Source organism: Hippopotamus amphibius, chromosome 7 (assembly GCF_030028045.1).
Source record: "Hippopotamus amphibius kiboko isolate mHipAmp2 chromosome 7, mHipAmp2.hap2, whole genome shotgun sequence".
Classification (NCBI taxonomy): domain Eukaryota; kingdom Metazoa; phylum Chordata; class Mammalia; order Artiodactyla; family Hippopotamidae; genus Hippopotamus; species Hippopotamus amphibius.
In genome coordinates, this window is record NC_080192.1 from 84,705,599 (window position 1) to 84,728,688 (window position 23,090).

Below are 23,090 nucleotides of genomic sequence, written 5' to 3' on the forward strand. Positions count from 1 at the left end.
TATTTTAAAGTCTACTTTATCTGATATGAGTATTGCTACTCCAGCTTTCTTTTGAGTTCCTTTTGCATGGAATATCTTTTTCCATCCCCTCACTTTCAGTCTGTATGTGTCCCTAAGTCTGAAATGGGTCTTTTGTAGACAGCATATATATGGGTCTTGTTTTTGTATCCATTCTGCCAGTCTGTGTCTTTTGGTTGGTGCATTTAGTCCATTTACATTCAAGGTAATTATTGATACATATGTGTTCCTATTACCATTTTCTTAATTGTTTTGTGTTTGTTTTTGTAGGTCCTTTTCTTCTCTTGTGTTTCCCACTTAGAGAAGTTCCTCTAGCATTTGTTGTAAGGCTGGTTTGGTGGTGCTGAATTCTTTTAGCTGTTGCTTGTCTGTAAAGCTTTTGATTTCTCCACTGAATCTGAATGAGATCCCTGCTGGGTAGAGCATTCTTGGTTGTAGGTTCTTCCCTTTCATCACTTGAAATATATCATGCCACTCCCTTCTGGCTTGCAGAGTTTCTGCTGAGAAATCAGCTGTTAACCTTATGGGAGTTCCCTTGTATGTTATTTGTCATTTTTCCCTTGTTACTTTTAATAATTTTTCATTGTCTTTAATTTTGGTCAATTTGCCTACTATATGTCTTGATGTATTTCTCCTTGGGTTTATCCTGCCTGGGACTCTCTGCGCTTCCTGGACTTGGGTGCCTATTTCCTTTCCCATGTTAGGGAAGTTTTCAACTATAATCTCTTCACATATTTTCCCAGGTCCTTTCTCTCTCTCTTCTCCTTCTGGGACCCCTGTAATGCAAATGTTGGTTCCAGAGGTCTCTTAGGCTGTCTTCAGTTCTTTTCATACTTTTTCCTTTCTTTTTTCCACATGAGTGACTTCCACGATTCTGTCTTCCAGATCACCTATCCATTCTGCTTCAGTTATTCTGCTATTAGTTCCTTCTAGTGTATTTTTCATTTCAGTTATTGTATTGATTATCTCTGTTTATTGTTTAATTCTTCTAAATCTTTGTTAAACTTTTCTTGCATCTTTTCAGTCTTTGCATCCAGTCTTTTTTGGAAGTCCTGGATCGTCTTCAGTATCATTATTCTGAATTCTTTTTCAGGAAAGTTGCCTATCTCCACTTCATTTTGTTGTTTTTCTGGGGTTTTATCTTGTTCTTTCATCTGGTACAAAGTCCTCTGCCTTTTCATTTTCTCTGTCTTTCTGTGGCTGTGGTTTTCAGTTCCACAAAATGAAATACTGCTAATACTGCTTGATTCTGCTGTCTGCCCTCTTGTGGAGGAAGCTAAGAGGCTTGTGCTTTGCTTCCTGATGGGAGGGACTGGTGGTGGGTAGGGCTGGATGTTGCTTCGGTGGGCAGACCTCAGTAAAACTTTAATCTGCTTTTCTGCCAATGGGTGGGCTGCATTCCCACTGTGTTGGTTGTTTGGCCTGAGGCAACCCAGCACTGGAGCTTACAGGCTGTTTGGTGGGGCTGATGGTGGACTCCAGGAGGGCTCATGCCAATGAGCACTTCCCAGAACCCCCACCACCAGTGTCCCCATCCCTGTGGTGAGCCATAGCCACCCCCCACCTCTGCAGGCGACCCTCCAACACCAGCAGGTAGGTCTGATTCAGTCTCCTATGGGGTCACTGCTTCTTCCCCCTGGGTCCTGGGGTGCCTGCTACTTTTTGTGTGCCCTCCAAGAGTGGAGTCTCTGTTTCCCCCAGTCCTGTGGAGGTCCTGCAATCAAATCCTGCTGGCCTTCAAAATCTGATTCTGTGGGGATTACTCCTTCCATTGCCAGACCCACAGGTTAGGAAGCCTGACGTGGGGCTCAGAACTCTCACTCCAGTGGGTGGACTTCTGTGGTATAACTGTTCTCCAATTTGTGAGTTGCCCATCCAGCAGTTATAGGGTTTGATTTTATCATGGTTGCGCTCCTCCTACCATCTCATTGCAGCTTCTCCTTTGTCTCTGGAGGTAGGGTATCTTTTTTGGTGAGTTCCAGTGTCTTCCTGTTGATGATTGTTTGGCAGTTAGTTGTGATTCTGGTGCTCTCACAGTAGAGAGTGAGCACACATCCTTCTACTCTGCCATCTTGAACCAAATCTCTCACCTTACTTTAAAACCTGGTTGACTCTGCTGTGGAAGTGGGTGGCTGGGGGATGCTGCACTGGGGGGCAGAGGGAGGGCCTGCCCTGGGCAGCTGAGACCACCAAGCCTCCCACTCGCTGCCCAGGGTTTGTCCTCTCCAGCAGGGACAGTGCCTTGTCCCGCAGGCGTCCCTGTGTCCACAGCTCACACTGCACTGGCAGGTGGATGGTGCAGGTGGCCCCTGAAGTCACCCAATCTCAGAGGCTGGAAGAGTGGGTAGGAGGCAAAGAGAGAGGCCACCTGCTGGGCCCTGGTGGAGGGACCCTGACTCCCCAGGGCTGGACACTGGTTCGTATCTGTGTTAAAAGAAGCTCCTTCAGCTCCCATCTGGGCCCCCTCGTCCATCCCCTGGCTTCCCCCCTGCACCCCCTCATCTGTCCACATGCCCCCCTCCCTGCAGCCCCCCACCTCTCTCTGGGCCTAGCTCCCTGTGGACAAACACCATATCCTCTACCTCCTTGCCATTATCCATCCTTTGCTTCTGTTCATTTCCTCCTCTTCCTTTCTGGAGAGCAGCCCCTCTGCATTTCCTTCCATCCTCCTGTGAGCACCTCCTGGAGCTTCCTGTCCTCCTTCCTGGTCCAAGCTCTGTGCTCAGACCCCAAATGAGGAAACCCAGAGCTTGCTTCCTCCACACTTATCCTCATAGCCCAGGTCGTCTGGCAGAACTTGGGGCTGGATGAAACCATTCCCAGTTCAGACACATGGACACACAGCACATACACACACACATGCAAATACGTATATGCACACATGTAGAGGGACACATGCACACACGCACCCCTTCTCCTTCAACAATCTTGAACTTAGTCTCAAAACCAGAGTCTCTATTTTATTCTTTCCATAAATGTTTGTTGAGCATCTGTTCAGTGCAGACACTGTTCCTGACCCTGGGGTGGAGCATGAACAGAACATGAAAGTCTCTACCCGGTGGGGAGCACAGTGTAGGGGAGGGCAGATGAGAGTGGGGACCCCAGTGGAGAGGGCAGGTGCAAAGGCCCTGAGGCAGGAGCAGGCCTGTGTGTTCCAGGGGCACCATGGTTGGCTGGGTCCCCTCAGCTGGACAGGCACACACCCCCTCCTCTGGGAGGGACCCTGGGTTCCCTCTGCAGCAGGAGGCTGCCCACCAGGATCCCAGCTGAGGACAGACGATCTGCCCCAGGAGGACAAGCTGCGAGGACTTCTCATGGGAGAAGGGAACCTGCACTCCCCACACACACCTTCCTGAGGTCGCCTGCCTTGCAACCCCATTGGACAGGAGCCTGGGAAGAGGGGACTCAGTCAGCAGGGCTCTAGCCTGCAGACCAAGGGGTCCGTGGGAGGATGCCTGAGTTGGGATGCTCACCCACGTGTCCCCCAGCTTGGCATCCCCCTGGCCACTGTGCATCACCAGCTGCAGAATCAGAAAGACTGTTCTCATACCACGAAGGGGCGAGTGAGCCAAAAGAGTGGGATTTGTGTTTCACTCTGTTTCCTTGAGAGCAGGTCTCATCCTTGTCGGTTCACAGCCCCCCAGGACCAGTCCAGTGGCCCCCTCCTCTCTTTATCCTCCCTCCCAGTGAGGCAGCCCGAGCAGCATCCGGGTGTGAATGTAGTTTTCATGGGACTTTGGTTTGTAGAGATTCCTCTTCACCCTCCAAGAGCCCCCTGAGCAGCACAGATGTGAAAGCAGGATGACACTCAGCTCTTTATTGGTCACCTGGTGTCATGTGGATGACATGAATCTTCACCCCAGATAAGGGGGTCCTCCCAGTGGGGCCTTATTCGCCCTCCCTGAGGCCCCGAGTTCTTCCTCCTGTCAGTTTTGTCTCCAAGACCCAGTCCATCCTCTCACCCCAGGGGAGCAGGGGAGGGGTGGGGTGAGGCCAGGCCTTCGCTGGGCGGAACAGAGGCACCCGAGGGGTGAGGGATTTATTTCATCTCATTTTACTGTGTTTTACAGCCGGGATGTCTGTGCTCTGTGGGGCTCTCCTTCTCCTCTCTTGACCCCAGTGAGTCATGTCATGTCCCATTTCTGTGTCACCTGCTAAGAAGGACCTCCAGGATCAGGAGGGTGCTCTGGGGGTCGATGATATCCTGTCCCCAGGAGCCTGCCTGGGAGGGGCAGTGTGCCCACCAGGCATGTCCTGGTAGGAAGCCCAGGAGATGACGCTTCTTAAAAATGCGTCTTGGGACTTCCCTGACAGTCCAGTGGTTAAGTGTCTGCTCTTCCATTGCAGGGAGTGCAGGTTTGATCCCTGGTTGGAGAACTAAGATCCCACATGTCATGTGGTGTGGCCAAAAGCAATTTTTTTTAAAATGCATCTGGTTCCTTGTTGGAGTGAAGCCCCAACCACTTTTCGTGCTCAGATCTTGTAAGCAGTGTATTTGCCTGAAAACATTCTCTCCGTTAGGTCAAACCCACCTGTTCTACAAGCCCCCAAGGTAGCAGAGCACTTACAAATGTTGCCCGAGGGTGGGGACCAGGCATCTCAAGGCATTTTAGAGGGTCCTGGCTGAGTTGGAGGCGTAGCTTCTAAGTCTTAGGCCAGGGTTCACACCACTAAATTGTCCAAAAAGGCTCAAAAGTAGGATTTCAGTTAGTCACAAAGCTAAGGAATCCCTAACTGGACTGCCTTTTCTTTAAAAGGGCCCTTGAATCTCTTCCACCTTGAATGGATGGGTGAGCAGACAGGTGAGGCTAAACAAGGAAAACCCAGCCCAGGGCTGCAGAGTTCACCCATTTTCCGTAGAGGTTTCTCTTGCCCAGAGCATCAGGCATTAAGCAGAGAGGAGAAGAGAATGAAAAAGGGGTCCAGTCAGCTGGCGCCATGACCTGGTTCTGGCAGGCCTCTCTGATCTCCGCCTGCCGGGTCAGCGCAGGGTGTGGTGACCATGGCTCCAGAGTCACCAGGGGAGCTCGGTTTCTTCCCTGCCTGCCCCTCCTGGCACCTGCTCCCAGGTGTGCAAGGCCCCTGTGTCCCTCTCGCCCTGCCAGCCCCTCTCACCTGCCCACCTCTCCTGCCACAGGTACCTGGCGCTCTACGCCTACAAGCCCCAGAAGAGTGATGAGCTGGAGCTGCGCAAGGGCGACACGTACCGCGTCCTTGAGAAGTGTCGGGACGGCTGGTTCAAGGGCACGGCCCTGAGGACTGGGCTCTCGGGTGTGTTCCCGGGGAACTACGTGACGCCTGTCTCCAGGTGAGGCACCTCACCGCCCAGAGACCACGCTCACCTGCCTCAGGAGTGGGAGCTGGGGCGGCAGCTCCACACGGGGGTGTGCTTCACAAGGTGGGATCTCGCGGGTACATGGGTGTGTGTGCACATGTGAGTACAGCGGATGTGTGTGCAAAAAGCGCATGCCATTCACACCCATAAAAAGATTACATGTTCCCAAAAGTTAGCTATTGAGTGGAGCATTATGGGTAACTGATTCTTTTTCTTCCTTGTGATTTCCTGTGTTTTACAATTTTACTATTACATTATTTTATAAACTAGGAAAAGCAAGTTTAAAAATTCACTAGTGGTGACCCAGCGTTGTCAGATGTTTCCGTGGAGGGGAGCGCCCACTGCAGGGTTGCCTTAGGGTCGCCTCACTCCTGGAGCCCTGGACGACCCAGCCCTGTGTTCACAGCCCAGACACAGGTCCGCTGGAGACTCGTCCTCGGGCTTCTGCTCTCTTTGGAATGAGGCTTCCGGGAAAACAACTAAACAGTGCCCAGACCTGCACTGCTGCCAGACTGACTTGTACCTTCGAACCAGCAAGGAGGGGAGACACGTCACCCACGGCCCCTCCAGGAGAGGCCCCTTTGGCCCCACAGCTGCTCCGCAGAGGCTCTGCTTCCCTGACTGGAGCCGCTGGTGGCAGTGCCTGCCCGCCCCCACGTATGGCTCCTGTGGTCTCACGACTGAGATCCTGAGGGGACAGAAGGGGACTTTTCCTGGGTTTTGGACAAATGAAAGGCATTTGATCCCTGAAACTGGACCCCAGGAGCTTCCCAGCCCAGACCCACACGCTCAGAGCTGATGTGTGACTCAGTACTGGCACGTGCAGGAGGGGCCATCGGGAACCTGTCTCAGGGTCCTGTGCTCTTTTGTGCTTCCTGGCCTCCCGACACTGGCTTCATCTGGAAAGTCGGGGGCGAAACTGCAAGTTCCCTGGTGTCCCTCAGGAGCACGAGGCTTGTCTGTGCCCTCTCCCAGAGGCCCTAGGAGGCTGACCCCAGAAGGAGATGGGTCCTGCCTCCTGCTGCCTGCCAGAGGTGTCCAAGCCCATTCCTTCTGCATGTGTCTCAGGACACACAGCTGTTTGTCAGGCTAAATCAAGGCCGTGACTCTGGAACAGAATGTCTGATTAGCATCATTTCTCTGTTTCTTAGGGTTGTTCTGCTGTTTCTCAAATATTCACATCGAAAGACCGTGTGGCTATAAAAGGGGCTCTGCTGCCAGCCTGAGCTCTGGGCATCGCATGCCTACAGGGGTTCTCTTGGTGGTGCTTCGGGACGTGTCCCTGGACTACATGGCCTCCGTCTCTCAGGGCCTTCATCAGTGGCCTGTGTGGCATGCTTGTATCTGTGTCCTCCCCTGACCTCATTCTGTTTATTTCCTTAGGGTTCCTGTAGGAGGGGCTGGGCCATCTCGGAATAATGTGGTCGGAGGGTCTCCACTGGCCAAGGGGATGGCCACCACCCTCCACCCAGGCGGTGGGAGTCTGAGCAGCCCAGCCACGGCCCTGAGGCCAGCCCTTTCCCTCACCACAGCCCAGGCCCCAGCGCAGCACCCAGCAGCCTCTCCCCCAGCGGGCAGTTGTCTGCGGCACTCGGTCCAGCCGGCGGCCAGCCAGGCCCGGAGTGCCGGCCCTACCGGTATGTAGCAGCTCCCAGGGGCCTCACTCTGCTGGAAAACTTGAGGAGGGTGGGTCTCAGGGACGCAAGTCATGAGCGTCCTTTTGGCCCAGGTCTTGAGTAGTGTATGGAGGGGCCCATGGTAATCGTGAGCTTCTGCTCATCTCGGTGAATGTGCTGACTTATCATGTCAGCCTGTCTTGGCAGCTGGAGTGGGTTAGAGAACTCACAGGTGTTCATAAACTTCATGTAGCCAGAGGACTAGGTGGACCAGTGAGGTTGCCCCTGTGAGCCAGCGTGGGTCACCTGCATCTGCGTGCCGGGCGCTAAGGGGCCTCCCAATCAGGCAGCACCCCCAGGACAGAGCCGGTAATGAGACAGACCCTGGAGTGCTCTGAGGCTGGAGGGAGTGATGGCCACTGACTCCTCACCTTCATGCAGCTTCATCAATAGCCAGACTGACCGCAAGTCAGGAGAATCCAGGTCACTCCTAGTGTAGTGTAAGATGAGAGAAAGTGTGGGGTGGATTGTGAAGTCATAAAGAGGGTAAACACATCTTGCTTGGAAGCTTGGCAGTGAGCTAAGAAGAACTGCTAAGCTTGACTCACATGATCCTCCTGGGAGCCAGGCCAATAGCTTTCCAACACGTAGAACCAGTAACCTTGTCACTGTGCCCTGAAAGGGACCCAGGACAGGAGGATGTACCTCTGAAATCACTTAAATGACACAGAATTCCTTTTCCCACTCCAACTTTGTCCTCAGAAATCCTCTCTCTTCTTCTCAAAGTAAGGCTTAAAGGACAAAAAAATGTAAATTCTTTGGAGCAGTAAAGTACACTGTTTTCTAGACTCTGGCCAGCCAGAGACGACCCACTAGGAGTCTCCAGAAGGCATCTCCTCGGGTGTGAGAAGCCCAGATAACACTCAGTACAGAGGGGTTGCAGTTCCTCCCAGCTGCTTCCAAGGGGCACGAGGTGAGGGGTGGGTGTCCAGGCTCCCACCCACCCACCTTTGGGGAAGAATTGCTGAGCCCTGGCGGGAAGCCTAGCATTTCAGAGCAGAGCATTTCCACCAGAGCCCCTGATAAGACAGGACCTGTCCCTGCTCTCAGCCCTGGGACTGGCCCTCAGGAGTGCTGACCAGGGGTGGGGGTGGCTGGTGCCAGGGAGGAGGGCCTGCTGGGGGCACTTGTGATGGAGGCTGGGGAAGGGGACGGCCTCTCTGCAGGAGTCGGTCCCGGGAGGAGCCGCCAGTGGCCCCCAGGCAGGGGGAAGGGAACAAAGGTACAGAAGTGGGAGAAGCGCATCCTTATCCTCCAGCTGGAGCAGTTCAGTGAGAACCGCGAGCGGGGGCATGTTTAAGGCCCGAGCGGGAGCAGGGGGCCTGGGCTGGAGGCTGGACCGAGTGGCTGCGTGGCGCCCTCCTGCGGGGGTGGTGGGCAAGGAGTGCCCCCGGTGGGCGTGGTGTGTGCTCAGTGCAGTGCAGCTGTCTGTACTCTCCTGTCGGAGGACAGCCCTGGACAGCTTAGTGTGTGGAGTCCCCAAGGTGAATGTGACTCGTTACCACAGATCAGGCCGTGGGAACCCTGAGGGATTTCAAACAGGGGGGTGACACTTTACCAGATGTCACCAGGCACAGTAGGGAGGAGAGTTGGCTTGGGCACTGGCGAGGTGTTGCTGTCCAGGCGATAGGTGACAGTGGCCTGGCCCCAGAGGTGGGGTTGCAGACCTGGGACAAAATAATGAGGTATTAGGAGGCACAAGGGCGGGATAGAAGAGCTGGGAGGAGCAAGACACCAAGTGCATTTTGCGGGTGTCTGGGTGGCTGCCCTTGAGAACGACGAAGCCGTCCCCCGACCTAGAGGCGACAAGAGGGGTCTGGTTTATGGGGAAAGGTATGGCCTGTGGCTTTGAGGGGTGTAGTGCGTGGCGGTCCACTGTGGCCGTGGTTGACTTGGACCAGCCTCCGTACGTGCGGCTCCCATCCATGCGTGAATCCACAGTTGCCATGGTAGGGGGCAGGCACCGCTGGTCCACACCTGGCAGGTGAGGTGCTGACATCCAGCCTGGACTCTGGACAGACTTTCTGAACATGACATCCTTTCAGAGGACAAAACGTGAGGGTCCCCTGGATCCCTTTGTGGGGCGAAGGTGGTGGTGAGAACACCCAGCTTTCCAGGGGACCAGGGTGGACTTCTGGAGTCTGGTGCCCGGTCATAGTGGGTGCAGGATGGACTTCCTGTGCCCAGTACCCAGTCATAGTGGGTGCAAGGTGGACTTCCTGTGCCCAGTACCCAGTCATAGTGGGTGCAGGATGGACTTCTGGTGCCTGGTGTCCAGCCTTATGCTGCATGGTGTTCCCACACAGCAGCAGTGGCATCTATACCAAGGAAACCTTATGGGTGGGCGTGGCACTGCCCTGGTGTAGAGCGTCCAAGGCTGACTCTGCCATCCCAGGGGCTCTGTAAATTTCTAGAGTCCTTCATATATGGGTTTTCACTGTTGCTGTGGTTTTGCTTAAATTACTGAAAAGTGAGGTCTGTTCTTGCAGTGGGCCTACAGGGCCCAGGAGAAGAACCAGTTGTCTCAGTCCTAAAAGAGTCTGCAGCAATATTATCTGCGCCAGACCTCTCACCCCAGCCGTTACCTTCCAGCCGGCTCTGGCTTAGAGCTGTGGATGGTGTTTATTTTGCCCTCTGGCTGCGGATGCGGCCACTGAGTCCCTAGTGATCAAGTGAGCCCAGGGAGCTCCCTGACTGTGGCTCTGTGACTGGGTGAAGCCTCCACTGAGATACTGGTCTCGTAGTCCCTGGGAGCACCTGGCAGGTTCCGGGCAGCCCACGTCCCAAGCCAGGTCCCTCCCACTTGTGAACCTCTCATCCACTCACCCAGCCTGCCTCATGCATTTCTCTGTGCCTGGTGATGCCGAGAAGTAGGGCAGGCCTGCCCCTTGCGGAGTGTGCCTCCTGCATGGCCGCCTGGCTCTGCATCAGGTGCCCTGCAGTGGCCTTTCCATGCCCTGCCGTGCAAGCAACTTCCCCAGTTCAAAGCAGAGCGTGACCTGCCCGTCTCATTTATGGAATGGGATAACAGCAGAATCAAAGAAATCTGCACGGCCAGGACGGAACAACGCTGCGTCTGTCCTCGATTACCATGGCAACCACCATGGCTGACAGGCATGCTCTTCCGTCTGTTTAATGTTACGTGTGGGAAGAGTGAGGCGTGGGATGGTTTAACGGCATCCCCAGTGTGTTCCAGCCCAGGGCTTGTCCCCACACTGGTGCTGCCGCTGCTGGGCTACAGGATGCACCGCCCCCCATCATATCAGGAATGAAGTGCCACGGAGTACCCACTCAGACATTTTCCACCTCACTCTGCACGTAGAGTGCGGACACCCTACTGATGGCACAGGCAGCGGACACTCACTGCAGCGATTGTCTGCTTTGGCAGACCCCAGTCCAGGCACCTGAGAGGCCTCCACCAGTGTTCTCAGCCTGAGCCAGAAGTGTGCAGCTGCACAGAGGTCCGACTGCACTGGCCGTGGCACCCAGGGGGCAAGAGCCCTGTACAGCCATTTGCTTATCAGCAGAAAGCACTGAAAGAGAGCTGGATACTCGGGGCTCTGCTGGGGTCTGGACGTGCAGAGAAGGACCAGAGACCCATGTCTGTCCCCACTCAGAGAGGAGGACAAAGAGACACACGCTTACAATGGAATTTGAAGAGCAATGGGGTGAAGGTCTGGTGGGTACTGAGGTACACGGAGGGGGAGGTACCTCACTCAGACAGGGAGGAAAGTGGGAGAGGCTGCGGAGGGGCCTGTGGTCCGTCTTCTAGAGGTGATGCTGCCTTGCTTCCTAAAGGACAGATAGGAGGTATCTGGGCCGACAAAGCAGAAAGGGAGTCCAGCAGAGGATGAGCCAGGCGGAGGCATGGAGATGAGAGAGACTGTGGTTTCTACGTGGGGTGACTTTATCTATTTTGATGTGACTGAGACAGAGGTAGGAAGGAGAAGCTGGGTGTTGATGACGTTTCTCTGCAGAGGCAACGTTTACTTTAGATCTTAAAGCGGTGGAGCTGAACGTGCAGCGGTGGTGGAGTGAGGTGAAGCGTCGGAGGGGCTCTGAGCCAGCTGAGGGCTGGGGCCTCGGGACCAAAACAGGCCCAGTGAGGGAGGGGGCGGGTCAGGACGGTTCCCTTCCACCATGTCAGGAAGCCTCAGTTTTTATCCTGAGGGCAGCAGGTCTCCTGAGAGGGTTTTATTTATTTATTTTTTTTTAATTTTTTATTTATTTATTATTTTTTTGGGGGGGTACACCAAGTTCAATCATCTGTTTTTATACACATATCCCCGTATTCCCTCCCTTCCTTGACTCCCCCCCCTCGAGTCCCCCCCACACACCCCGCCCCAGTCCTCTAAGGCATCTTCCATCCTTGAGTTGGACTCCCTTTGTTATACAACAACTTCCCAACTGACTATCTATTTTACAGTTGGTAGTATATATATGTCTGTGCTACTCTCTCGCTTCGTCTCAGCTTCCCCTTCACCCCCTGCCCCCTCCCAAACCTCGAGTTCTCGACTGAGAGGGTTTTAAATAATAGATATAGTCAGATTTTTTTATCCAAAGGATAAAGCTAGATTTCTGCTTATGGCCAAGGTAAAGTAATGAGGTCAGGATTTGCCCTCCCACAAGAAACAACTGAAAAAACAGACAGATATGTAAAACAGTGGTTTGTGAGACACTAGATACTAGAAAACTAAGGACAGTGAACCGTGAGAGGTGAGAATAAAGGGGACGGTCCCGACTTATGCCTGGAGAGAAGGCCAGGCATTGGCGCGGGGACAGTAGCGAAGGTGAGCCCCTCAGGCTTCTTGAAGGGGGAGTGCGCGGAGTGAGGATCTGGGTGGCTGAGCCCCAGAGGGGAGGGAACTGCACAGAGAGAAAAGCCCAGTGGGCACAGAGCGTCCCTGGACAGGACACCGAGAACTAATAGGCAGGTATGTGTGGGGGCCGCACGGAGACAGGAGCACAGTGACAGAAAGGGTCTGCACTCTCAGTGCCAGCAGACACTCAGCTGGAAGGGGCCTCTTCCCGCCAGCCAGTTCCCAGGGCACCCTGCCGTCCGTGTGAAGGGACCTCACCTGGTAGTGGCAGCACCGCTCTCATCCCACCTGTGTCTGATGGCAATAAAGAAGCACTGGACATGTGGAGGAGCAGGAAACCATGCCCTGCAATGATGGGATCAACCAACCAGTCAATCAAAGCCGACCCAGAACTGACATAGATGTTTGAATTAGCAGATAAAGATATTAAAACAAATGTTGAGAGATTCAATATGCTCAGAAAGGTAAGTAGAAACATGGAAGATATTTTAAAGACCAAAATCAAACTTCTAGAAATAACTACACTGTGTGAGATACACTGGATGGGGATGTCCTAGGTGGCGCAGTGGTTAAGAATCTGCCTGCCAATGCAGGGGACACGGGTTCGAGCCCTGCTCTGGGAAGATTCCACATGCCTTGGAGCAAGCCCATGCACCACAACTGTTGAGCCTGTGCTCTAGAGCCTGTGAGCCACAACTATTGAGCCCGTGTGCCACAACTATTGAAGCCCACGTGCCTAGAGCCTGTGCTCTGCAACAAGAGAAGCCACTACAATGAGAAGCCCGTGCACCACAATGAAGAGTAGCCCCTGCTTGCAGAAACTAGAGAAAGCCCGTGTGGAACAACGAAAACCCAACGCAACCAATAAATAAATGAAATAAATGAATAAATTAAAAAAAGAAAGAATAGAGTCTTTTTTTTTTTTAAAAAAAGAATACATTGGATGGCAATAATGGCAGATTAGAGGTTGCTAGGAAAATATTAGTGAGCTTGAAGATACAGCAATGGAAACTGTGAAAAATGAAAGAAATGAAAGAGAATTTTTAAAATTGACAGAGCATCAGTGAGCAATGGGGCAACTTCAAGTGGCCAAATATAATTTTAATTGGAGTCCCCAAAGTAAAGGAGCAAAGAGTGGGACAGAAAAATTATTTGAAGAAATAATGACCCAAACTGTTCTAAATTTGATGAAAACTATAAACTCACAGATCAATGACAGTTGACAAATCGCAAGCACAAGAACATGGAGAAAACTACACCAAGGCAAATTATGATCAAATTGTTCAAAATCTGTGATGAAGAAAACCTTAACAGAAGCAAGAGAAAAAAGATACATAAAGTAGGAGGAAATTAAGGATGACAGTAGAGTTCTTGTCGGGAACACTGCAAGTGAAAAGACAGTGGGACACTAAACAAATCCCAGAAGAAATGAATCAAGTTAGGATTCTATAGCCAACAATAATATCCTTCATAAATGAAAGCAAAATAAAGAATTATTCAGACACAGTAAAGCTAAGAGATTTCATCACCGATAGACCCACAGTATGAAAAATGTCAAACAATGCTCTTTAGGAAGAAGGGAAATGATACCAGTTGGAAATGGGAATCTATACAAAGGAGTGAGGAGTGCTAGAAAAGGTAACAATGCAGTTTGGGATGAAAAATGTATATAAAAGTTAAGTATGTGATGGCAGGTGCACAGAAGCTGGGGGGGGGCAGCCCAGAAGCACCATCATATTGTCGAGAGTCTTGAGTCTATTTGTGTGCTGTGTGAGGACGTGTGGGTAGGTGACCATAAACTAGAGATGCAGACAACCACTAAACATCAAAGCAAAGAGTTTCAGCAAACAAGCTAACGAAGGAGATGAAATAGAATCACAGGAACTTCCATTAAAAAGGTGTAAAAAGAGGAGAACGGGAACAAAGAATACATGGGTCAGATAGAAAACTTGCAGTAAAATGTAGGTTTAAACCTAATCAATAAGTAACCACATTAAATACAAATCATCTCAATAACCTCAAGTAGAATTCAGACATCGTTACAAAAAAAAAAAAAAAGACAGGACCCAACCATATGATGTGAACAGAAAACAGATTTTAATAGTTTAAATATAAAACCATTAATGTTAAAATTAGGGCTTCCCTGGTGGTGCAGTGGTTAGGAATCCGCCGGCCAATGCAGGGAACATGGGTTCCATCCCTGGTCCGGGAAGATCCCACATGCCATGGAGCAACTAAGCCCATGCGCCACAGCTACTGAGCCCATGAGCCACAAGTACTGAAGCCTGCTCGCCTAGAGCCCGTGCTCCACAACAAGAGAAGCCACTGCACTGAGAAGCCCACACACCGCAACGAAGAGTAGGCCCTGCTCCCCACAACTAGAGAAAGCCCATGCGCAGCAATGAAGACCCGATGCAGCCAAAAATTTTTTAAAAGTTAAAAAAAAAAAGTTAATGAAGTCAATATTAAAAAAATGTTAAAATTAGAAGGATACACAAGTTGATCCCATTATTCAGTCTATATGGTTTTATTATGTTCTGTAAGGTTTCCATGAATACTGAAGTAGTGAGTACAGAACTGTTGCTCCTAAGTGAAGTGTGTGTGTATCTCACGTAGACTACAATCTCAAGTACTGAAAACAACTCATCCAGGTAGATTCTATTTTCTTTTTTTTACAAAAGAGAAAATGAGGTTCAGAAGTATTGAGTGACTTACCTGAGGCTGCCTGACTAACAGGCAACAACAGGTCAGGATCCAAATTGATTCAGAACTGATAAACCTTTAGCCAGATGAATAAAGAATATAGAAAAAATACACAAATTATCAATACCACAAATAATAAAACTGACATCACTTCAGATTCTACAGAACAATAAGGGGTTATTATTAAAAAAAAAAAACTTTATGCCAATAAACTCAACAAATCTGACAAAATGGATATATTTCTTGAAAGATACAAACTGATAACTTAAGATGAACTAAATAAACTGGCTAGACCTATGTTTATCAAAGAAAATGAATTAGTTTAAAACCTTTCACAAAGAAAACTCCAGGCCCAGTGGCTTCATTGATGAATTACACCTACTGGTTAAAGAAGGAATTACAGCAGTTCTACGGAAACTCAGAAAATTGAGAAGAAGGGCGGATGCTCCCCAACTCTTTCTATGAAGCCAGCATTATCCTCATAACAAAACCAGACAAAGACATTAAAAAATAAAACTACAGACCAATATCACTCAAAACATAGGTGTAAAATTGTAAGGAATAGTTTAGCAAGTCAAATACAGCAATAAATAAAAAGGATCATGATCAAGTAGAGTTTCTCCTAGGAATTTAAGGTTTGATTAGCATTTGATAGTCAATATAATTCAATGTATTAAAAAACTCAAAAATGAAGATAGGGACTTTGTTGGTGGCACAGTAATTAAGAATCCACCTACCAATACAGGGGGCACCGGTTTGATCCCTGGTCTGGGAAGATTCCATATGCCGTGGAACAACTAAGCCCATGTGCCACAACTACAAAGCCTGCGCTCTAGGGCCCACGAGCCACAACTGCTGAGACCGTGTACTGCTACTACTGAAGCCCGCATGCCTAGAGCCTGTGCTCCGCAACAAGAGAAGCCACTGCAATGAAAAGCCCAGGCACCATAGCAAAGAGTAGCGCCCACTCGCCACAACTAGGGAAACCCTGCATGCAGCAACAAAGACCAACGCAGCCAAAAATAAATTAAATTAAATTAAAAAAAATTTAAGGACATAATATGATCATTTCAGTAGATGTGTAAAAAAAAATTGACAAAATCCAACATAAATTAGACAGTAGGATTCAGAGCAAAGATGTGCTTCAAGTGATTTAAGTTTTTTTGCTGCTCTGTGCACGTCTGCACATTAAAACTCTCAGAAAATGAGAAAAGAAAAGTGAGCTTCTCAACCTGGTAAAAAGCATCTGTGAAAACCTACAGCTAACCTCAGACTTAATGGTGAAAAACTGAAAGCTCTCCCCAGAATCAGGGTCAAGGCAAGGATGTCCACTCTTACCAGTTCTATTCAACATCGTGCTGTAACTTCTAGCTAGAGCAGTTAGTCAAGGAAAAGAAACAAAAGGCGTGGGGATTGGAAAGGAGAGAGTAAGACTTCTGTGTTTGCAGATGACGTGATCTTGTATATAGAAAACCCTAAGGAATCCACAGTCACACACACAGACACAGACAAAGCTTCTCTTAGAGACAATAATTTAGTTCAGCAAGGTTACAGGATACAAGATCAATATACAAAAGTCAGTTTTGTTTCTCTACACCAGCAATGAATAATTGGAAATTGATGTTTTAAAGATGACACCAATTTTAATAGCATCAAAAATATAAATTACTTAGGAATAAATCTGATGTAAGATGAGTAAGACCTGCACACTGAACACTCCAAAATATTGCAAATTAAAGAAAGAAATTAAAGAAGTCTTAAGTAAGTAGAGAGATATACTTTATTCAGGAGTGAGAAAACTTAATATTGTTAAGGTATTTATTCTCCAAAAGCTGACCTATCACTTCAGTGGAATACCAATCGAGATCTCACCTAACTTTTTGGTAGAAATTGACAATCTGGTTCCCAGATTCATACAGGCATGCAGAGGACTTAGAATAGTCAAAACAACCTTGAAAAGAACAAAGTTGGAAAGCTAACACTGATTTCAAGACATATTATAAATCTACAGTTTTTAGTGCGCTATTGGTGTGAAGACAAATGACTAGATCAATAGATTCTTTTTCTGAAAACAGAAAAGTGTCCATTAAGTTTGGTGACAGGGGAGTAATAATTGATCTTGTCCAGGCAACATTTGAGACAGAAGTGAGTTGAGGACTCCTGGAAGCCTGGAAGAGTGATTCATGTAGAAATCCCACTCCCCTCTGTTCTGAACAGAGAGAGGTTGGTTTGTTTTTGATACTTCAAGAAGCAACTCTACAGATTTAAACAGCTAGAACATGAGAGAGTTGACACTCTGCTCTCTTGGGCTCCGAGATGAGGCGTTGGCTGGCTTTCTTCTCCTGCAGGAGAACATGGACAGGCAGCCCCTGGAGGGCGTCAGGGACCTGAGCCCCCTCCTGGAGTGGTCAGTCCTGAGCCCCTGCCTAGGAGTGGTCATCGCTCAGCCCCCTCCTTGGGGTGGTCAGTACTGAGCCCCTGCCTGGGGTGAGGGAAGGATGGAGCCCCACCTGGACCTGGAGGTGAGTCTGGCTCTGGCCTGAGGGCTAGATCTGCACCTTTCCTGCAGGACCAGACTCAAGCCACCTCCTTACACCTGGTTCTGAAGTGAGGTCCCAGAAGCCAGGCAGAAGCAGCAACAAAACTGCAGGAGAGGATAAAGGAAAGGAAATAACGGGAGCGAGACACTCACACTGAGCTTGCACTCAGCTCACGGCAAAGTCCCCATCACAGCAGCCAGAAGCCTGAAATCGGCATGTTTCAGCTCCTCCCAGAGGAAAAAGAAGGAATAACGTCCATCCCCACAAAAGGAAAAAAAAAATAGTATGATGAAGAAAAAAAGTAAAATAGCAGGTAGATGGATGTGAATCAGAAACCACTGGATATGACAGAACCAACTTGAAACTTTGAAAAGGAAACACATATTTAAATATGAAACCTCTGTGGGTGACACATGCTCTGAACTGGACCCAGCTGAGGTAGACTTGGCCACGCCAGGAGCCACATAGAGGACCTTGTCTAGAGGCAGAGCAGAGGCAAAACAAGAAGAAAGTACACACGGGGGTGGACGCTGAGCTCCACATGAATTCTAACAGGACTTTCAGAAACAGCAGAGGCCGGGAGAGAGAATCGTCAAGGGTGATCACGATGGGTCCCTGTGCTTAGTCAGAATTACAGCCACAAGCGCAAACCCGAATGCACTGTAACCATCAAGTCTCAGAGGATGAGCAGACACCAAACGCAGGCCCAACAGAGAGACGGGTGAAAAGTAAGGAAGGGCCACGTGGACACTCTTCCGAGCACTTAGAAGTCAAGGCAGCAGGCAAGGAGGAGCTGGTAGGGAGGAGGGGGTGTGGGAGGAGAGCCAGGGCTGGTTAGTCAGCTATAGGAGGGAGTGGAGTCGAGAACAGGAGAGACGGATGCGGGGGTGGGGGTGGGCAGTGAGGGTGAAGGGGTTGCCCTGTGGGACCCTGCACCCTGGAGGTTAAGGGTCTGGGTCTGGACAGAGGTTTCCCTGACGTTGGGGGAGTTTCTAGCGTCCATTTCATCCATGAAGTGGGAAGTGATAGCCTGAGAGTAAGGAAAAGATAGAGTTGATGATAAGTAGGTCATTTATTCATTCACTTGCCCTCTTTAAAGCACCCATTGGACCTCAGTCCTAGGAGGCAGAGTGGACCTGTGCAGGCTAGTATGATTCAGGGGCTCCAAAGTTACTGAAATGATGGGTTAGAGAGGAGAAGAAGGGGGCAGAGACTGGGAGTAACGGCGTGTCCATGCATTTCCTCAAACAGCCCACGTCTGCTTTGGCATTGCTGACCAATAGGCCCAGTAGGGTGACAGGGGTCGGCAGCGTGCATCTGGGTCCCGCCAGGCAGGTAAGGTTGAGGGTGAATTGTACTGAAGGCCCATAGATTCAGACCCTCGTACAGGCCCTGTAGTGAGCCATGCCTCTCTCTCATGGAGTGTTATTTTCTTCTCCAGTGGTTCAGTTCTGTGAAATCTGTAGAGGTGTTTTAGCCGGGGTTCTCATTTCTCAAAGACTCATTCATTCTGAAAGAATTTTATTAACGATACTGCGTGCCAGGCACGGTTATAGCCATTTGGAATATGTTAGTGAATTAGACGCAAAGATCCCAAGCGGAGAGCTTACGCTGGAATGGGGGAGACGGAGGGTGAGCCATCAGTCTGTGGATGGTGGAAAGTGCTCCGCCGGCTCGAGCACCGGGCGTAGGGGTCAAGGCCTGGGTCGTTCTACTTCCACCTGGAGGCCGACCAGAGCTGTGCTGTCCATAGAGGTCCCCTCACATACAGCGGTGCCCGATAGCCCAGGGCCTCCCCAGGCCTCTTCTGGGCTCCTCCACGGGCTTCAGGTCAACAGAGAGTTGAACAGGGTGTTTCTAAAACTCTTCCAAGTGTATTAGTTCATCACAGCAGAGAACACTAGTTCAAAAACGGTAGAAACTGGGAAGTGGTGTGTTCATGGCAGCGTTGGAGGCCACTTCCAGGCTCCTGATGCGGGTGGGCTGTTTGGTGTGGGCAGGTGTGGGCCTGACTGCACGGCCTCTTTGCCCCACCTGCGCCCTGGCCGGGGCCGGAGACTCAGCAGAGGTGTGGCGGGAGGGTGGCCGCGGCCCCCTTGCTGCCAGCTGCAGACTCACCTCCCCCCTGCTCTCTTCACCCCTCTCTCCCAGCTGCCCACTCGGCCCAGGCCCAGGGCCGGCCAACCGCCACGGTGTCACCCCTGCGCACCCAGTGCTCCCCGTCCCGCCTGCCCGCTGGCCTCAGGCCCCCGGCCATGGGGTCCCCGCAGCACAGCCCCCAGCCTGCGACGCAGTGTCCCCGGCCAGCCATCCCGCTCACGTCGGCAGCCTCGGCCGTCACTCCTCCCAACGTCAGCGCTGCCAACCTCAATGGGGAGGTCGGAGGGGGCCCCGCCAGCGGCCTGTCTGCATCCAGCCCCACCAACGCGGGAGGAAGACTTGACGAGAGGAAAAATGAAAAGGTAAGTGGCCCACCCTGGGCGGCCCTGACCTGGCCCCAGCTGGTTGTTGTACCTCTTTGGCATCAGACGCCAATCCCGTTTTGTAAATTAACACTTGCGTGTGGGCACAGACTCGGGTGGCTGGTTCCCGGAGGGCTGACCTGAGCCCAGCTAGTTTTCACGCACATCAGAAAAAGTACCCTCTCCTCAAGATGCTTTAGTTCCTCCTGTTGGAAAGTCATTGTAAACTGCTCACTTTGCTGGGGTTAGACGCTTACTGCCAGGTGCCAGAATCTCTGAGAACGAATCCACAGATCTGCTATTTGCGTGCCGTGTGAGCAGAGCCTCCTCTCTCTGTGCCGTCCTCATGCAGTGCAGAGCCCGCACAGCCACAGGGCAGCAGCCAGCGGAGGACGCCAGCCTCCTCGTGGGTGTGGACGGCATTTCAGCTCTTCTTTAACCATAAAGGAAGTTGGGCTGATTTCAGAAAGAAATCTGAATCCAGGGAGCTTGCCGTGGCTGCCACCAGCTAGACAACAGGTGAGGCAGCAGGAGAGTCCAGATTTCTAAGCCAGTGCTGTCTGGTGAAACCATAATTCAGGCCACATGTGTAACTTACAGTCTTCCAGTAGTCACATTTTGGAAAGTTAAAACAACTTAAAAATAAGATAAAAGGTGAAATTCATTTTAATGGTATAATCTATTAGGCCCAATATCCAGAAACATTATTTCAACATGTGATCCGTATAAAAAATTGTTGATGAGCTATTTTACCTTTTTTTGCGTTCAGTCTTTCAAAGCCAGTGAGATGTGTCCGGTGGTTATGCCTCTGTGCTGTTCGGGCTGTGCTGGACAGCGGGCCGTGTCCCCAGCAGGGGCCACTCCCTTTATTGGTCTTGCTGTCCAAGCAGCTTATTCTTACACTCTCTTGGCTTTGCCACGGTCTGGGGATGTTTTCAAACCTTTCAGTATAAAGCCTGCCTTTGCTTAGAGTGTGCCCCTTGACCTAGATGGCAGCCTCTCCTGTCTCTTGGGGACAGTACCCAATCCAGATGGCTCAGGCCGTCTGCCCGGAACCCCGGAGGCCCACCCACCCTTCACCACCCTGTGCTCTCAGGCCCCAGGCACCTGGCAGAGACGCTCAGGCCTCCTCACCGCCTGTCCGCTGGTCCAGAGAGATGCTTTTCCCATGCTCCCTGGTGTGGGAGAGGCCTCCATCTCGGCCATGATGGCTGCATCTTCCTGAGACCGGCAGGAATCTGGATGTGAAGGGTCTCCTTGCTCTGCGTTTTGCGTCCGTGTCTGCTTAAAGTTCACCCATCGTGGTCCACTCCTTCCACCCCGCTGCCTGGGCGGGAGATGTAGCCGAGTCTCCCCAGGAGGGCAGGCGGTCCCATCCTCTCACTTGGACGACCTTCCTGGAAGAGAAGTCCTCAGGGCCTCTGACTCGGAAAGGGAAAAACGCGGTAGCTCAGTGGTGGGTTCTGGTTCTTGGCCACCAGTTCCCTCCATCTGGTGTGTGAAAGAGACAGGGCTGCTGCCTGAGCGGGGTCGGGTGTGTGGGGGCCTCGTGGAGAGCGACACCTCTGCGCCCTCCTCCGTGGTCGCTGGCTCTGCTCTTAAGGGCACTTGCCTTTCTCTCAAGGCTCACGTTCTGCCAGCAGCTCCCACCTCACGAGGAGCGGCCGCATCGCCTCAGCGCAGACGGCTCTGGGTCGGCCTGGCGGCAGCCCGTGCCAACCAAGCTGGGGGGAGCTTCCTGCTGCGCTCCCCGCAGGAGGTGACGTGGACCTGGTGGCTCTAGGCGAGCAGGTGTCCATGGGTACAGCCGTGACCACCCGTGTCAAGGCCGGGAGACAAGCACATAGTCTGTGTGGCTTTCTTTTCTCACCTCTCAGACAAAGTGATGAAAGCACTGGTCTGAACAGGCACCTGTGGGTGTTCTCCGTTCTGCATCTCCGCTGAATTTTTCCCAATTTAAAGTGCAAAGCGCTGCAGCTGTCCTTTCTGGCAGAAGGGCTGGTGATGGCAGTTGGAGGGAACCCCGGGGGTGAGCTCTGTGCCAGGGGCCTGCCCAAGGGGCCTTCCGTTGACCCGGCCTCACCAAGACTAGAACCGCACAGGTTTCACCACCTGAGAGCACGGTGGCTTGCTTCCCTTCTATCCCTGGGTGACCCCATCGTAGACGTGCACATTTAATTACAGCAGAAGGATTCTTTAAGGTAATTGGCAGTATCCTCCAGGCTGTTTCTGTTGCTGAATTTTCCTCAGGAAGAGTTAGTGAGCTCCACCCCCACTGTCCAGAGACCCAAAGCTCATGTTCCTAGTGCCAAGCTCTGCTGAAATTCCATCTGCCCCTTCAGTGCAGCGGCCCTGGGTGTGGAGGAGCTGGTGGAGGTCCCTGGGAGGCTGGCTTCACTAGTTATGCCCATGGGGGTCGGGCCTGTCAGCCCTGCTTGGCCTGGGGTTGGGAGGGGGCCAGGGGACAGAGAAATTCATGTACTGACAGGAGGGTCCTGAGCCAGCAAGTGCGCTCCCAGTACTCTTCCCTGCAGAGCACTGCAGGGCCTGCCCAAGGCCAGGGCGCCGGCACACAGCAGCTCCACCAGCTGCAGTGAGCCTGTGGCCGCAGCCCTGCAGCCCACAGGGATGAGGACTGGGAACGCAGGACAGCGTGTGGAGCCAGGACGGGCCTGGGTGGGGTGGTTCTGATCCAGCAGCAGAGACTCTCCCAGAACCTGGGTCCTTTGGCCCGACTGGGATCTGTTCTGCTTGGGGTTGTGTCTGCCTCTGGTGGCCCTGGATACGGGAGGGGCCCATGCTCCCGAGGAGACCTGAAAGTACATACACTTCGCGGCTGCCAGTCTAAAGCCAACCCTTGGGGCAGCTGTCAAGTGCAGGATCCCCCAGTCTCCAGGCTTGGAAAGATTAGAGGCCCCCAGGGCGTGGGGAAGACCCTCAGCATGGGGAAGACCCTGGGAGTGGAGACAAGGAGGTTTCGTCTTTGAAAGGTGCAGCAGGTGGAAGTCCCATCTTCCTGTTGAAGGGCTTGGGTCTAGTGCTTCTGAAGGAGGGATCCTACTTTTGGAATCATCTTTGTGGCACCTAGAAATCACGAGTAGGAACCAAAACTTGGAAACCTTTTAAGAAGGTGCTCTGTAGGATTTCAGTTAACCCTTCTGCACTTAGAAAATCCATTTTCTTCTTGAAATGACTACTGGGTTTCACCTCTCCTGTCCCTGAGCGGCTATTTCCTGTCTTTGAGACCTTGTGAGCACATCAGCACTAGGTGGCGGGGATCCTTATCCCTTGGGGTGACTCCAGGGAGAGTCATCAGAAAGGGGAGTCCTGGGCCCCCAGGAAGGAGGAAGTAGCTCATGACCGCCCTGCAGCTGAGGGCATCTGGCCCTAGAGCCGTCCCCGGCCGGCCAGCTGGATGTCACGCCCCACTCATGCATCTGTTTATCACATGGCAGGCACTGGGCGGGGCAGAGCGCTGAGCACTAGGCCGATGGCGAGGAGGCAGGGAGTCCAGCACAGGGACATGTACGGGTTCA

At 51.6% G+C, this 23,090-nt stretch overlaps 1 protein-coding gene across 6 annotated transcripts in view; it reads left to right on the forward strand.

Annotated features, from left to right (window-relative positions):
• The window catches only part of SH3RF3 (SH3 domain containing ring finger 3), a 224,441-nt gene that overhangs the window by 160,626 nt on the left and 40,725 nt on the right, over positions 1-23,090 (forward strand). For 5 of the 6 annotated variants that reach the window (XM_057741557.1, XM_057741558.1, XM_057741559.1 and 2 more), the window contains 3 exons: positions 5,156-5,326; positions 6,737-6,990; positions 19,244-19,554. In XM_057741557.1, the coding sequence (XP_057597540.1) occupies positions 5,156-5,326; positions 6,737-6,990; positions 19,244-19,554 (736 nt within the window). Of the gene's footprint in view, positions 1-5,155; positions 5,327-6,736; positions 6,991-19,243; positions 19,555-19,906; positions 20,074-23,090 lie in introns of all 6 variants that reach the window. The other variant, XR_009054670.1, reaches the window with a different exon arrangement.